Source organism: Myxine glutinosa, chromosome 9 (assembly GCF_964187855.1).
Source record: "Myxine glutinosa chromosome 9, kmMyxGlut1.1, whole genome shotgun sequence".
Classification (NCBI taxonomy): Eukaryota; Metazoa; Chordata; class Myxini; order Myxiniformes; family Myxinidae; genus Myxine; species Myxine glutinosa.
The window spans coordinates 42,491,945-42,506,978 of record NC_136269.1 but is presented as its reverse complement, the minus strand read 5'-3'; the positions used below and the strand labels follow the sequence as shown (position 1 = coordinate 42,506,978).

Below are 15,034 nucleotides of genomic sequence, written 5' to 3'. Positions count from 1 at the left end.
CGGTAGACAAGATGGGGAGAGAGGGGGAAGGACACAAACACAACATTTGAGAGCAGAGACATCGAGAGAACTGTGGGAGGGAGAGGGCTTGGGGGGAGGTGGGTGGGGATGTCTTCCATCTGCTGCCAATATCGCACCTCTCTGCTTTTCCATCCGCACAACTTTTAACCACCCTTTGTCTTTGGCTTTCTTTTCACGCATGCACATTTCCCACCTTCATTTTATCTTCTGCACTTTATGCTGCATTTTCCATCTTGGATTCTATATACAATATCCCTCCTTTAAAAAAAATTGTCCTCTATATCCTCTTCCATCTATCTTTCTCATTCAAACTCACTTCCAAGTTGCGCTATACTCCTCCACTGAATCCATTTTTGATATAGCTAAATAAATGTAAGCTCTATTCTAAACCCACTAAATGGCAGAAACAGATGTCATTGAAGTATAAGGAACAGAAGAAAATGGCAGCACCTTTCCATATGTCACACAGTGTGATTTCCTGGTTATACCTAGTTATTATATTTTCCACATTTTTCCTGGTTATTTTCCTTTTATGGTGCCATAGCTTGGTTAAAGTGTCTGTCTAGTAAATAGGAAATCCTGGGTTCGAATCCCAGTGATACCTTTTATTGTTATTCATAGATTTTTTTTCAAACCATGTCGCATTTGCGTTTTTTTTAACCAGACTCGGTGGTGTAATGGTTAGAGTGTCCTCTCTGAGTATAAGAGGTTAGCAGTTCGAACCCTGGCCGAGTCATACCAAAGTCTTTTAAAATGGTAAATGCTGCTTCCTTGCTTAACGCTCAGTATTTAAAAAGGATAGAGTACAAACGTCACCTACTCTTCGCGAAGGACACCATTGAATCCTTAACGTCCACCAACTAACACTGTCAGACGGGACGCCGGTTTAACGTCGTCCATCCGAGGAACAGCACACATTGATGAATCACCTTGCCGGTGAAACACTGGGATGACAGTTTATAGCTGCATCAGGATTCAAACCCAGGCTAGATAGCTCATGAGTGAGTGTGCATACCTCTAGGGCCTAGGCCATACTGTCAGCCCAAAACTGATCATGACAATGACCACTAATTGTTCAGAGTCTGAAAGGATTGTACAAAATTAACTGCAATGTTAAGAAATTAATCCTGAAACACCTGTACAAATAATGTCTTTCTAAACCCTATGAAATATTATGTATCAGAGCTATTTGTTTTTTTAATTATCATCAAAGCAATGTTTGGCTAACAGGATTTAGACAAATCTGTCCTTAACTTCAAGTCATCCTTCGCGAAGAGTAGGCGAGTATCTCCGGCACCATGGCCAAATTCCAAATTCCTCCCCTAACTAGATGAATGTCAGGCCTGGTCAGGCCAGTTCGTGAAAAACTTGGGCCAAGCTTCTCCCGGCCAACCCCACAAAGTGGGATAATATTGGCCATTAAAGAGCAGCAAAAAAATCAAAGCAATATTTCTCACTCCTCAGGATAAACGATTTCATTTGGCATTTGCTATGGACTAATGCAAGCAGGAAGTGGACAAAACTTTGTGGCTTGATATGTGCTTCACAGACAAGTCCATGAAGTTGTCACAACAAGATAACTGAATGCATTATTTGTGTCAGTTGGTTGATTAGTACAAAGTTGATTAGTACCAGCAAACTAACTGCACATAGAATGAATGAATGAATGATCGTTTTAAGGCCATTTTTCCCCGCTAGAGCGGGGGTTGGCCTTGCGGGCCCCATGACAATCTTGGTTCCCTGTTTGAGGCAATGTTTTTATGGCCGGATGCCCTTCCTGACGCCAACCATTGGTTGCCTCTTACGATGCGCAGGGATACGGTGTACCTATTCTAACCGGGGTACACACCATGATCATTCATCCCAGCAAGCTGGTACTCAATTTGCCGACCTCGGAAGGATGACAGGCTGAGTCAACCCCCCTGGCGTTAATTCAGCGATCGACCGGGATTCGAACCCAGGATCCAAGGATCACAAGCCGGCACCCTAACCGCTAAGCCAACACCAGGTAGCTCAGCCAACACATAGCCGACTACTATATTATGATAATCTAAAATAAATTCAGGATGCAAAGGACAAATTGTGTGTACCATGTAAAAGAAAAATGTCAATTTACTTATACCTAGCTGTTGTATACATATGCAGTGGATAGAAAACCAATAATTATTGCAAACTTGCAACTGGCATTATACTGCCTAAATAACATAAAACAATTCAGATTTTCATACATTTCAGAAATTTAAAATATTGTGCTTTATCAAAATTAAAATTGTTGTTGATCGCATAAAAAGTCTTATCTGTGTACCATTCACCACTGCCGGCACAAATGAAAGCTCTTACATGAACCTAATTACAGCACTGGGTAGAGCGCATAGTCTCACCTCTCGTGCTCATTCTGAACAAAAATACCATCATTAACTGAACACGCTACGATTAGGGCCCACTGACATTATGACCCATATACCTGTATCATCCATGCAGCCTATTATGTCACATACATTGCCATTATCCGTAGCTTTATTGATTAATAATGAGGATATTTAACGACCACTTTTGTGCGCATTAAGGCTAAATTGCATCAATGAAGGAGAGTATGAAAAAAAAACTTCAAATTCTATTACCAATGGCTGGTTTCCTTTTTTTTTTATAGTTTCATTTTTTTTTGTTTAGTGGTTTTGGAGAAAAGTCCAAATTTTATCCTTCAATCCAATATGGCTGCTATGCAATGTGATATATGACGTCAGAGCTATCCATAAAGTATTCTCCATGGGAACTGGGGAGTCTCCCATGTTTAACGTTTCGCATCTATCGGACAAGCATTGCAAAAAAAATATCAGTTGGTGATGGTTTGAGACTGGATAAGACCGTGTTGATGATGATTTACCTTAGCGAGTGGACAGGCAAAAACATAAAACCTACCTGTCACTGCAATACAAGATTGCATAAAATAGTAACAGAATAACAGACCTTTTTACAGCAAATGTTTACTATTACCACTACAGGTAGAAAGGCTAAGTGGTGTGGATGCATTTGTTGATAGTGCAGAGATATTCGTTGATTTATCATGTTGCCATGACACAAAGATATTCACACACCTCAGGCAGATCTTTGACCTGTCAGTCTTCTTTTGCTTCTTCTCACATCACCCGTTCTACTTGGTTCTTTTTTTTTTTTAGGACACTGGTGAGGTTAGTAATGAAAGTCTCGGAGTGCATTGTACTACTGATATGATGGATAAAACAAAAGTAAGTATTGTGATCAATGTTTGGGGAACTTGGAAGCTTTGGGGTTTGAGGGTTGCTTCGTGTATGAAGGAAACTTTTTTGTGGTTCTGAAGTGGTAATTTCACAGCATGGAACACGAGTAAATGACGTGAAAATTAAACCCACAAGTGGTTGGGTTCATGAATTTAGGATCAAGTAACTTACAAGTGTGGTTAAAAATATTTCCGAAAGAACAGAGTGCATTGAAATTAATTTTAGCCTGACAAGTTTTACCTTAAATATAATGCTTTATATGTTATTGAAGATTTTTTTATATTAGTTTATAAAATCCACTTTTGTACATGCTTTTGTAATTGAAATTGACATTTAAAATAAAGTAAAATAACTAGAACGCTCCTCGGTAGAGAGCATACTTCCACCAGGATGAACAGTTTACGTTTTGTATCCCACTGATGGGTCGGATCTGGATCCGCACCTGAACCAAAATCGATTTGGCTTCTTCTCGTAACCTACCGAACTCATCCATCAAGTTTTGTCATAATTCGTCCACAACATTTTTAAATATCATGCTATTTATAGTTTTGCCCCCATCACTCAATGGTGAAGAATCAAATTAAAAAAAAAAAACTTCTCGTATCCAGATCCAGATCTTCACCAAAATTGATTAACTGTCCGTGTCACACACCGAACATGTCCACCAAATTTAGTCCAAATCTGTCCTTAACTTTTTGAGATATCTGGCTTACAGACTGACAAACAGACATGTGAAAAAACCTCCATCCACTTTTGGTGACAGAGGTAAAAATCGAGGAATATTTTTGAAATAACATATTCAAATATATCAAAGATTGGGATTTGTGCACTATGCTGCCGGCCTTCCGATCCCATCTACCCAGACCCTCCTCCACATCCTCCCTGGGTACACCATATAATCCCCTCCAAAATTTCCATCGACCTCCCATATGCATATATAGATTTCCTGTAGAGTGAGTGTCTGTTGGGTAAGATGTTATAGAAAAAGGATTATGATCATGTTAATGTATGTTTTAGAATGGAGGAATTTTGAGAGAAAAGCACACAGGAAAGAGTATGTCACAATACCAAGCAACAAACGAGTCTATCGATGTCTGGATATATGAACAGAGGGCCCTGGCTGGTGGAATTGACCTCAATTCTCTGTTCTGAGCCACAACATATTCCCTTTATTGTGTGAACAGCTACTGCAGATACTATTCTCATAATGACTGCTTTATTGAGAATATAGTAAGGTCATAATGGGCTGAATATCCTTTTCCACTATTTGGCTTAATCGATATTTCAAAGTATAGTCTCTAACCCGGTAACAGTAGATTGCCTGCAGAATTTAAGGGATCTAAAATGCAAGGAATAAATGATCTCTAACCCTTGGCCTCAACATTTGCTTATTCCACAGGTGAATGCACAGCAATACGTAACAGCCAAGTCCACAAATGGCAGGAATTCAGTGGAGCACAGTCCGTTGGCGTTGCTCTCTGCAAGCTCGCTGCCTCGTTATGATCGCAAATTGCTTCGATTCTACGCTGAACAAAGCGAGGCTCCACAAGCAGCACTCGTCCAGGCCTCGGAGGCCTGCATTGCATGCCTTAGTGCTGAGTCGTCGATGCCAAAGCCTCGGCAAATTATTGAACATGGACGCACACTCATTCTCAAAGGTCACAAGCTCGCCTTTCTTAGCGATGCAGTGGCTAGGTACTCACGGTCATCCCAGCTACGCACTGCGGCCTCTGCCTCGGCCGACTCGGTTAGCGGCCGACTCAGGAGATTGGCCGCTGTGAGCAAACAAGCGGCTGGCGGTCTGGCACAGGCAGGAGATGGTGGTATGGCTCTACGTGATGAGGTGGTCAGGCATGTGGCTGAGTTGGCAGTGGCAACAAAGGACATTACCACACTACTAGAAAAGCTTGCGCTTGATTAATATGGATGTCCTGTTGTCTTAGCTTCAGCTCAAAATTCTCCATTTATTATTCTTTCTTTTCCTTACATTTGAACATCTGTTATTCAGCAAGAATATTTTTCCTCTCCGACAATACTGTCTGACTTTTAAAAAATGATTTCACACCCATACGGTAAATAGCTGACATTTCTTCCAGGCAATGCATCTGTGTTTTCATAATGTCTTCATTAAAATGTGTTTGCAGAATTTGGTATATAATCCAGAAATAAAGATTCACATATGCCATATGTTATACTTATACAATACTTATGTGTGGATACAGTATGGACTGGACGTTAAATTGGCTCCCAGTCTGCTGGTATCGGACGGTGGACATTAAAGATCTCACGGTGTCCTTCGCGAAGAGTAGGCGGGTATTTTCCGGCACCCTGGCCGAATTTCAAGTTCCAGCCATAACCAGCAAGGGCACTGCATCAGCGGCACAGAGTGCTCCCAGCAACGATGTAAACCAGTAGTCACAGGCTGCACACAAAATGAATGACATATATCCCAACACAGATATACATAAATGCATTTACAATACAAAGTACAGCATACGGTCATGCAACAGCTTACATAAGAGATATCCAACAAAGCACTTTCTCCATTTTTAACAACTACTGAGCAATGAGGTTTTTTGTTGTTCAATTTGGGGTTTTTAAAAATGATTTATACCTCCAACACCAAAGGTGGATGGATGTTATGTTTTCACCCCTGTCTGTTTGTTTGTCTGTGAACAATCTCAAAAAGAGGTGGACGGATTCGGACAATATTTGGTACAGAGGTTGGGTGTGTCACAAGGAAGAATTGATGATATTTTGGTGAAGGTCCGGATCTGGATACGAGAATATTCTAAGTGCTTCGCCACCATTGAGTGATAGGGCTAAAACCGATATATATCACGAAATCTCAAAATGTTATAGATGGATTCGTATGAAACTTGGTGGGCAGGTTGGGTGTGTGACAGGGACAAATTGAAATTACACACACACACACACACACACACACACACACACACACACACACACACACACACACACACACACAACAACACAACAACATGCATTTTAAGGCCATTTTCCCTGCTAGAGCGGGGGTTAGCCTTGCGGTCCCCATGACAATCTTCTCCATTTTGCCCTATTTTCTACATCTCTCCTTGTTAACCCCCTTGCCCGCATTTCTTCTTCCACCATCTTTAGCCAAGTCTTTCTCGGTCTTCCCCGTCCTCTACTTCCTTCTACATTCATTTCCATCACTCTTCTCAACCAGTCACTTTCATCCTTCCTCAACACATGACCAAACCATCTCAACCTGTTCCTCTTCACAACATCAATCACAGGCTCTATTCCCATCATCTTTCGCAATTCATCATTTGTCTTCCTCTCTCTCAACGATACTCCGCACATCCACCGAACCATTCGCATTTCCACCCTTTCCAGCCTTCGTTGCTGCTCTACGTTCATTACCCATGTCTCGCTCCCATAAATCATAACACTTCTCACACATGCAACATACATCTTTCCCTTCAGCTTCAAAAAATATATATATATGTGTGTGTGTGTGTGCGTATATATATATATATATATATATATATATATATATATATATATATATATATATATATATATATACAGTATATATATATATGAAAGGTATATTTTTTCCTCCTATATATATATATATCACGATATCTCAAAGTTATGGACGGAGTATGATAAAATTTGGTGGAAGAGTTGTTTCTGAGAGAAAAACAAGCCGATTAGATTTTGGTTCAGGTCCGAATGCAGATCTGGACTATCAGTGAAATACAAAACGTAAACTGTTCACCTGGCGGAGGTTAAAACTGTAAATGACAGCCCGCACAGTATTTCCTCGAGAACCATGAAAGCATCGTTTACATGAAGGCCGCCATGTTGTTAAGCGGTGCCGTGCACTTCCTGACGTTGGAATGCTTGCTTGAACGCTTTGAATCAAGCAAGCCGCTTGCTAACGGAACACACCCCCTGAATTATGTGCGTGTCTGATTGAGGATAAATATTTAACAGGTTATAATTCAATAAAAATAGGAGCAATGCCACTGAGCCAGGTAGAAGTAGAACGAGGAAACCAACGGAGGCGTGGATCATGATCACACACTAAATATGTAACGGAGAAGAAGTAAATACCCATTTTGGTGGGTTAAAACAATATTAATACTGATAATGTCCCACCTCCGCAAGGGGTTTTTTTCCTCCTTGAACAAACGTCATGTCAACGTTTATAAATAGCTTATCATGGCGTTTTCGTGGGAGTAACGGCCTCTAACAAAATTAAAAAGACTATAAACCACAAACACGTATGATTAGCTTTTTAAACAGTCGCTAATGCTGTTTATAATAATAAACAAAGAAATTTGGAGGAATCCGGACATCACTTGATGCTCATCACGTCACTGAACGCACCTGCTCATAGACCTACTGTAGTTTACATACCCCACAAGGATTAATAACACGATCCTGCCACAAACGTGAAGTTCATCCAAGGCGTTTTTGTGGTGTTTTCCCAAAGCCGCTTCATATTACAAAGGTAACAAGAAAGAGCAATCAGAGATTGCAGACCCTCGCCAGAACATGTTTTCAGTGATTTTTTAGGTTTTTGTGTTAAAACAAATATGGCGGCCGAACCACGTAACCAATGACGTCATCGGTTTTTTTTTTCTGCACGAATTTATCCCAAGATAATGCTCAAGCAATTTAATCTTGATCGGATGACGTTTTGTACTTGTAGAATTATGACGTCATAATGGAGGCACATATGAAATCATCATTAACATGTTATTCCACATGGAGAGCTCTTTACAATGAGCCATGTCTCAATTTTTTCTATGCAGCACTTTCAGAGATATCGAGGTGCAAAGTTTTTCGGTTTTTCCAAGATGGCGGCCGAACCACGTGACCGATGACATCATCATTATAATTTTTTTCTCCACCAATTTATCCCGAGATGATGCTCAAGCAATTTCATCTAGATCAGATGAAGTTTTGTACTTATCGAATTATGACGTCATAATGGAGGCACCTATGACATCATCATTAACATATTTTATTCCCCATGGAGAGTTCTTTACAATGAGCCGTGTCTCAATTTTTTCTATGCATCGCTTTCAGAGATATAGAGGTGCAAAGTTTTTCGGTTTTTCCAAGATGGCGCCCCGTACCACGTGACATATGACGTCATAATTCTCATTTAAAAATTCTTCAGGTGGAGTTGCACCTATGGTGAAAATTTCCTGTCAGTTGGACCAACGGTTGCAGAGAAAATCATATTTATTCTGAGCAGACAAACAAACAGACAAACAAAGAGACAAATGAAAAATCACTCATAGTGACACTTGGCAAAACAGAACAAAGTAGAATGGCACTCAGTAGAGCATCCTTTTGACCTCAAAAATAATTAGTGATTGAATTCAGGGAGGTGTATAAACAGGCTCCTTATTTTACCTTGGTGGTTGGTTTCACTAACCTGATATGAAAATCCTTTTCAAATTTCAATCGGATGAAAATTGAGGATTTTAGAAATTCGAAAAAATTGGATCTTATGATCTAATCCGATCTAAATTCTAATGATCTAATTAAAGTGAATAAATTTTAATTCTAATATCTAATAATAATAATGATAATAATCTATTATTATTAAATAATAATAATAATTATTATTATTTATTAATTAATAATAATAATTAATAATAATCTAATAATAATAATAATAATCTAATAATAAATAAATAATGAATACATTCTAATAATATGATCGAAATTGGATCCGACCTTACGACTTATGTTGATCAAAAAATAGTTGGTGGTTGAATTCAGTTTGCTGATATGAAAATCCCATTCAAATTTCAAGTGAATCGGTTGAAAATTGAGGATTTTAGAAATTTGAAAAAAGTGGTTGATCTTTGGCCTATGTTGACCTTTGTCCTATGTTGACCTTTTGGCCTACGCTGATCTCAAAAATTGTTGGTGGTTGAATTCAGTGAGCTGATATGAAAATCACATTCAAATTCGAAGTCAATCGGATGAAAATTAAGGATTTTAGAGACTTGAAATTGTTGTTGACCTTTGGCCTATGTTGACCGTTTGGCCTATGCTGATCTCAAAAATAGTTGGTGGTTGAATTCAGTTGGCCGATATGTAAATCCTTTTCAAATTTCAAGTCAATCGGATGAAAATTAAGGATTTTAGATATTTGAAAAAAGTGGTTGATCTTTGGCCTATGTTAACCTTTTGGCCACGCTGATCTCAAAATAGTTGGTGGTTGAATTCAGTTATCTGATGTGTAAATCCTCTTCAAATTTCAAGTCAATTGGGTGAAAATTGAGGATTTTATAAATTCTAAAAAAAGTGGTTGACCTTTGGCCTATGTTGACTATTTGGCATATGCTGATCTCAAAAATAGTTGGTGGTTGAATTCAGTAAGCTGATATGTAAATCCTATTCAAATTTCAAGTCAATCGGATTAAAATTGAGGATTTTAGAAATTTGAAGAAAAGTGGTTAACCTTTGGCTTATGTTGACCTTTTGGCCTAAGCTGATCTCAAAAATAGTTGGTGGTTGAATTCAGTTAGCCGATATGTAAATCCCATTCAAATTTCAAGTCAATCGGATTAAAATTGAGGATTTTAGATATTTGAAAAAGTGGTTGTCCTTTGGCCTATGTTGACCTTTTGACCTCAAAAATATATAGCATTTGTCGGACCACGAACTCTACCATTTGGTGAAGTTTCGTGAAGATCGGTTTGAAATTGTGACCTGTAGGCAAATATAAGTGAGCGGACAGACGAACACACACACACACACACACACACACACACAAACACACACACACACACACACACACACACACACACACACACACACACACACACACACACACAAACAAACACACACACACCCAAACCGGATTGATCAACATACTGTTACGGAACCCGACGTCGGCCTATGGTTCCCCTTCGAGGGGGGATTAAGCCCCTCGTCTGTTACTGACCGACGTGGTCCCGGGGGTATGACGCCACACCCGGTCGGCGCTGGATAGGGTTTTAGGCCCACAAGTCCTATGACCTAAATACCAGCGCTTCCCGGTACGTGAAGGAACACCCCCCGCTCACGGCCGCAGCGTAATGGATGTTGCGCCGAGCGAAGCGAACCGCGGCATGAGCCGTTTACCAAGACTAGACCCGATCCTGAAACGTTGGCCAAATCGTGCCACAGATATCCAATGAGGGAAAAGACAACAACGACGGATGTAGAGGAAAGAAAACAAGAGGTAGGAAATACGAATATTATTTATTATTACTATTTACAACCAAAAGAAACCAAGGAGAAGGAAGGATAATAAAATAAAGGCAGAAAGAGGGACGGACCAGAAGGACACAGTGAAACTTAGCTTACCTACAGTCTTAATTAACCCAGGACAGAACAAACAAAAGACGGACTCACACGAATGGGGAATTTGCAGGCAGGAATGATTGGCTGGACCGGGAGGATGGTTCAGCTCGGACCAGAGGACGCCGGGCCGGGAGGGAGCAGCTGTCGCCCTTCCTCAACAGCAACGCTGCCGTCAACGCTCAAGCTGCGGCGGTCAAAGCTGCTGTGGTTCAAAGCTGCTGTGGTTCTAAGCTGCTGTGGTTCAAGCTGCTGTGGTTCAAAGCTGCTGTGGTTCAAGCTGCTGTGGTTCAAAGCTGCTGTGGTTCAAAGCTCATGGGGCATCCCTCTTTCCTCTCCTGGATCACGCAGCTTGGTGTCTCTCTCTGAAGCTCCTTTTGTGTAACTCTTAGAACTCAATGGTTCGCTCTCCGTGCTGCCGTGGGGACGTCATGTGCTTTCTCAGGACTCCTCCTCTCAAACGCAACCACCTTGGACTCCTCCTCTCAAACGCAACCACCTTCGACTCCTTGCGCAACTCCTAGGCTTCCGCGCGCGCTTATATCGCCCTCGGGCAATCAAGCCGCCGGCCTCCAGGACGCGCCCATCGGTGAGGTCGCCTCGGCCCTGATTGGTGGGCACGGGCTCTCTGGCTCCACCCTTGATGACGATCGGCGGGCCACGCCCTGGATTCGGCAGCTTCTCCCCCTTCTTCTCCGAGCCCACCTCGTGGCTAATGGAGTCGCGGTGAAAACCGCCCAGCAGCTGCGGCGAATGCAGTTGGCAATCGAGGCTTTGGGAATAAAAGGGGATCTATCTATTTGAATTCGGTGCAATGGAGTGTCAATTAATGGAAGACAAAGCCTTAGCCTAATACACAGAATAAGGAAATAACTACCAACAAGCAGGGAATCTATGATTGGCTAAACGTGATAGTATATGACCTAACTACGGGACGCCCTTTGACCTTTATACACAACAACTGGAGGAAGGAGGGTCCACAATAAAACAATAAAAAAAACACAATTCTCATATCCACAACAATACTTGCAAAAAATTTTTATTTACTTTTGCCAAGTAACAAACTCAAATGAAATACCCATCACTAAGGTGATTATTATAACACTAGGGCATGCCCGTACTATATCTATATCTAAAATTATATCCCCCCCCTCTATTTACATGAAATGGTTTGGTCCAAAGCGAACGGCTTGCGAGTACGGTGACAATCCCCCCCCTCTATTTACATGAAATGGTTTGGTCCAAAGCGAACGGCTTGCGGAGTTTGGTAAAGCAATCGCCATAGCATGCACAAACGCGCAGGAAAGCGAAAGAATCGCAAATTAGTTTTAATTAGTTTTAAAACATCGTTTAACGCCAACATAGCGGCAACATAGTTTGCCAACGTGAAATAAATGAATACGCTCTCAAATGTGCCGTCCGAGGCAGAGTCGGTTCGCCACGTTCGGCACACGTGATAGCTCGCTGCTCTCTGATTGGTTGAATCGTTTTTTGGACATAGCTCGGTAACTACTTGTCCGATTAATATGAAACCTTGAAAAGGCACATCCTCGGGTCCCCAGCAATATACCTGGCAAGTTTAAAGTATATCGGACCCATGGTTGTCGAGAAACAGCGGTCACAGACATACATACATACATACATACATACATACATACACAGAGATTACTGGAATTATAGATAGATAACAACACTTATGATCATGGCATAATATTAATGATATATTTTCAATGACCTGATCCAACATGTTATAATGTCATGAAGGTTCTGATCTTTTCAATGACCTGATCTAACATGTTATTGTTATAATGTCATGCATGTTCTGATCCTTTCCATGACCTGATCTAACATGATATAATGTCATGCACGGTCTGATCCTTTCAATGACCTCATCGAACATCTAATAATGTCATGCATGTGCTGATCCTTTCAATGACCTGATCTAACATGTTATGATATCATGCATGTTCTGATCCTTTCAATGACCTGATCTAACATGTTATAATGTCATGCATATTCTGAAGCTCTCATTGACCTGATCTAACATGTTATAATGTCATGCACGGTCTGATCCTTTCAATGACCTCATCTAACATCTAATAATGTCATGCATGTTCTGAAGCTCTCATTGACCTGATCTAACATGTTATAATGTCATGCACGGTTTGATCCTTTCAATGACCTCATCTAACATCTAATAATGTCATGCATGTGCTGATCGTTTCAATGACCTGATCCAACATGTTGTCATATCATGCATGTTCTGATACTTTCAATGACCTGATCTGACATGTTATGTCATGCATGTTGTGATCCTTTTAATGACCTTACTAAACATGTTATAATATATTGCACGGGCTGATCCTTTCAATGACTTTTATATAACACGTTATAATGTCATGCATGGTCTCATCCTTTCAATGACCTGATCTAACATGTTATAATGTCATGCAAGGAATGATCCTTCAAATGACCTGATATAACATGTTATAATGTCATGCATGTTCTATCCTTTCAATGACCTGATCTAACATGTTATGTCATGCATGTTCTGATCCTTTAAATGACCTGATCTAACATGTTATGTCATACGTGTTCTGCTCCTGTAAATGACCTGATCTAACATGTTATAACGTCATCCACAATCTTATATTTTCAATAACCTGATCTGACATGTTATATCATGCACGTATGCATGTTCTGATCCTTTCAATGACCTGATATAACATGTTATAATATCATGCATGTTCTGCTCCTTTCAATAACCTGATATAACATGTTATGTCATGCATATTCTGATACTTTCAATGACCTGATCTAACATGTTATATCATGCATATTCTGATACTTTCAATGACCTGATCTAACATGTTATATCATGCATGTTCTGATCCTTTCAATGACCTGATCTAACATGTTATAATATCATGCATGTTCTGATACTTTCAATGACATGATCTAACATGTTATATCATGCATGTTCTGATCCTTTCAATGACCTGATCTAACATGTTATATCATGCATGTTCTGATCCTTTCAATGACCTGATCTAACATGTTATATCATGCATGTTCTGATCCTTTCAATAACCTGATATAACATGTTATGTCATGCATGTGCTGATCCTTTCAATGACCTGATCTAACGTATTGTAAAAGTAATAATAATTCATTTAATTGCCAATAATAAAAAGTATAAACCCCCCCCCCCCCCCCCCTTCCCCCGCTGCTACCATAGTGAGTGGGTGTACTACTAGTACTAGTCATTGAAAAAGGGAAAATTCTCAAACGTCATCCATACATCACTGAGGTGATTAATTTTTGTTCCAGCAGAGCTAAAAAATATCTATTCATTCGTTTCAGTTTCAGTTGAGAGCAAGAAACACATTGAGGTTTTGAAGTACTAGGGCATGCCCGTACTATATATATATCTAAAATTATATCCCCCCCCTCTATTTACATGAAATGGTTTGGTCCATGAAATGTTTTGGTCCATTCGCAACGCCAAAGCGAACGGCGAACGCTTTATATGAAATGGTTTGGTCCATGAAATGTTTTGGTCCATTCGCAACGCCAAAGCGAACGGCGAACGGCTTGCGAGTACAGTGACAATCCCCCCCCCCCCCCCCCTATTTACATGAAATGGTTTTAATTAGTTTTAAAACATAGTTTAACGCCAACATAGCGGCAACATAGTTTGCCAACGTGAAATAAATGAATACGCTCTCAAATGTGCCGTCCGAGGCAGAGTGTGTTCGCCACGTTCGGCACACGCGATAGCTCGCTGCTCTCTGATTGGTCGAATCGTTTTTTGGACATAGCTCGGTAAGTAATTGTCCGATTAATATGAAACCTTGAAAAGGCACATCCTCGGGTCCCCAGCAATATACCTGGCAAGTTTCAAGTATATCGGACCGGTAGTTGTCGAGAAACAGCGGTCGCATACACACACACAGACAGAGATTAGTGGAATTATAGATAGATTTTCATTCCTGACGTAAGATCAACAATCCATTTCTTGTTATTTTCACATCTACACATGAATGCCCTCAGCCCCTCACCGCTTGTCGGAGTGGTCGGTATAGTTAGACGGTGTGGTCGGTATAGTTAGACGGTGTGGTCGGTATAGTTAGACGGTGTGGTCGGTATAGTTAGACGGTGTGGTCGGTGTAGTTAGTTATTCGGTGTAACTGTTTGGCCACTTCCTCCAGTCCGAAAACGTCACACAATCCTTCGTGAGCTGAATGGATTTCTCAGTGTCGTGCACTCTATTAAACAAAAACGATACTTTTTTGACGAAAATCCAATTTAATATTACTGTATCAAGGTTTTTTTATCGTAATGGTTTTGTTTAGAATCTTAGAATGTTTCATTTATCCTTTGTGCAATAGCAT

General features: G+C 40.4%; 1 protein-coding gene and 1 long non-coding RNA gene across 9 annotated transcripts in view; one reads left to right on the top strand and one right to left on the bottom strand.

The window, feature by feature from the left end:
• The window catches only part of LOC137416610 (uncharacterized), an 81,459-nt gene extending 75,994 nt beyond the window's left edge, over positions 1-5,465 (top strand). For 4 of the 8 annotated variants that reach the window (XM_078784307.1, XM_068102255.2, XM_068102254.2 and 1 more), the window contains exons 5-6: positions 3,198-3,266; positions 4,678-5,465. In XM_078784307.1, the coding sequence (XP_078640433.1) occupies positions 3,198-3,266; positions 4,678-5,199 (591 nt within the window). In that variant the 3' untranslated portion in view covers positions 5,200-5,465. The remainder of the gene's footprint in view (positions 1-3,197; positions 3,267-4,677) is intronic. The other 4 variants (XM_078784310.1, XM_078784308.1, XM_068102258.2 and 1 more) reach the window with 1 other exon arrangement.
• Positions 5,229-14,809, bottom strand: LOC137416611 (uncharacterized). Its single transcript, XR_010982310.2, has 2 exons — positions 14,702-14,809; positions 5,229-5,700 (listed from the first exon to the last, which is right to left on the bottom strand). It is a non-coding gene; the product is annotated as an uncharacterized LOC137416611 (long non-coding RNA).
• Between the last annotated feature and the right edge of the window lie 225 nt (positions 14,810-15,034).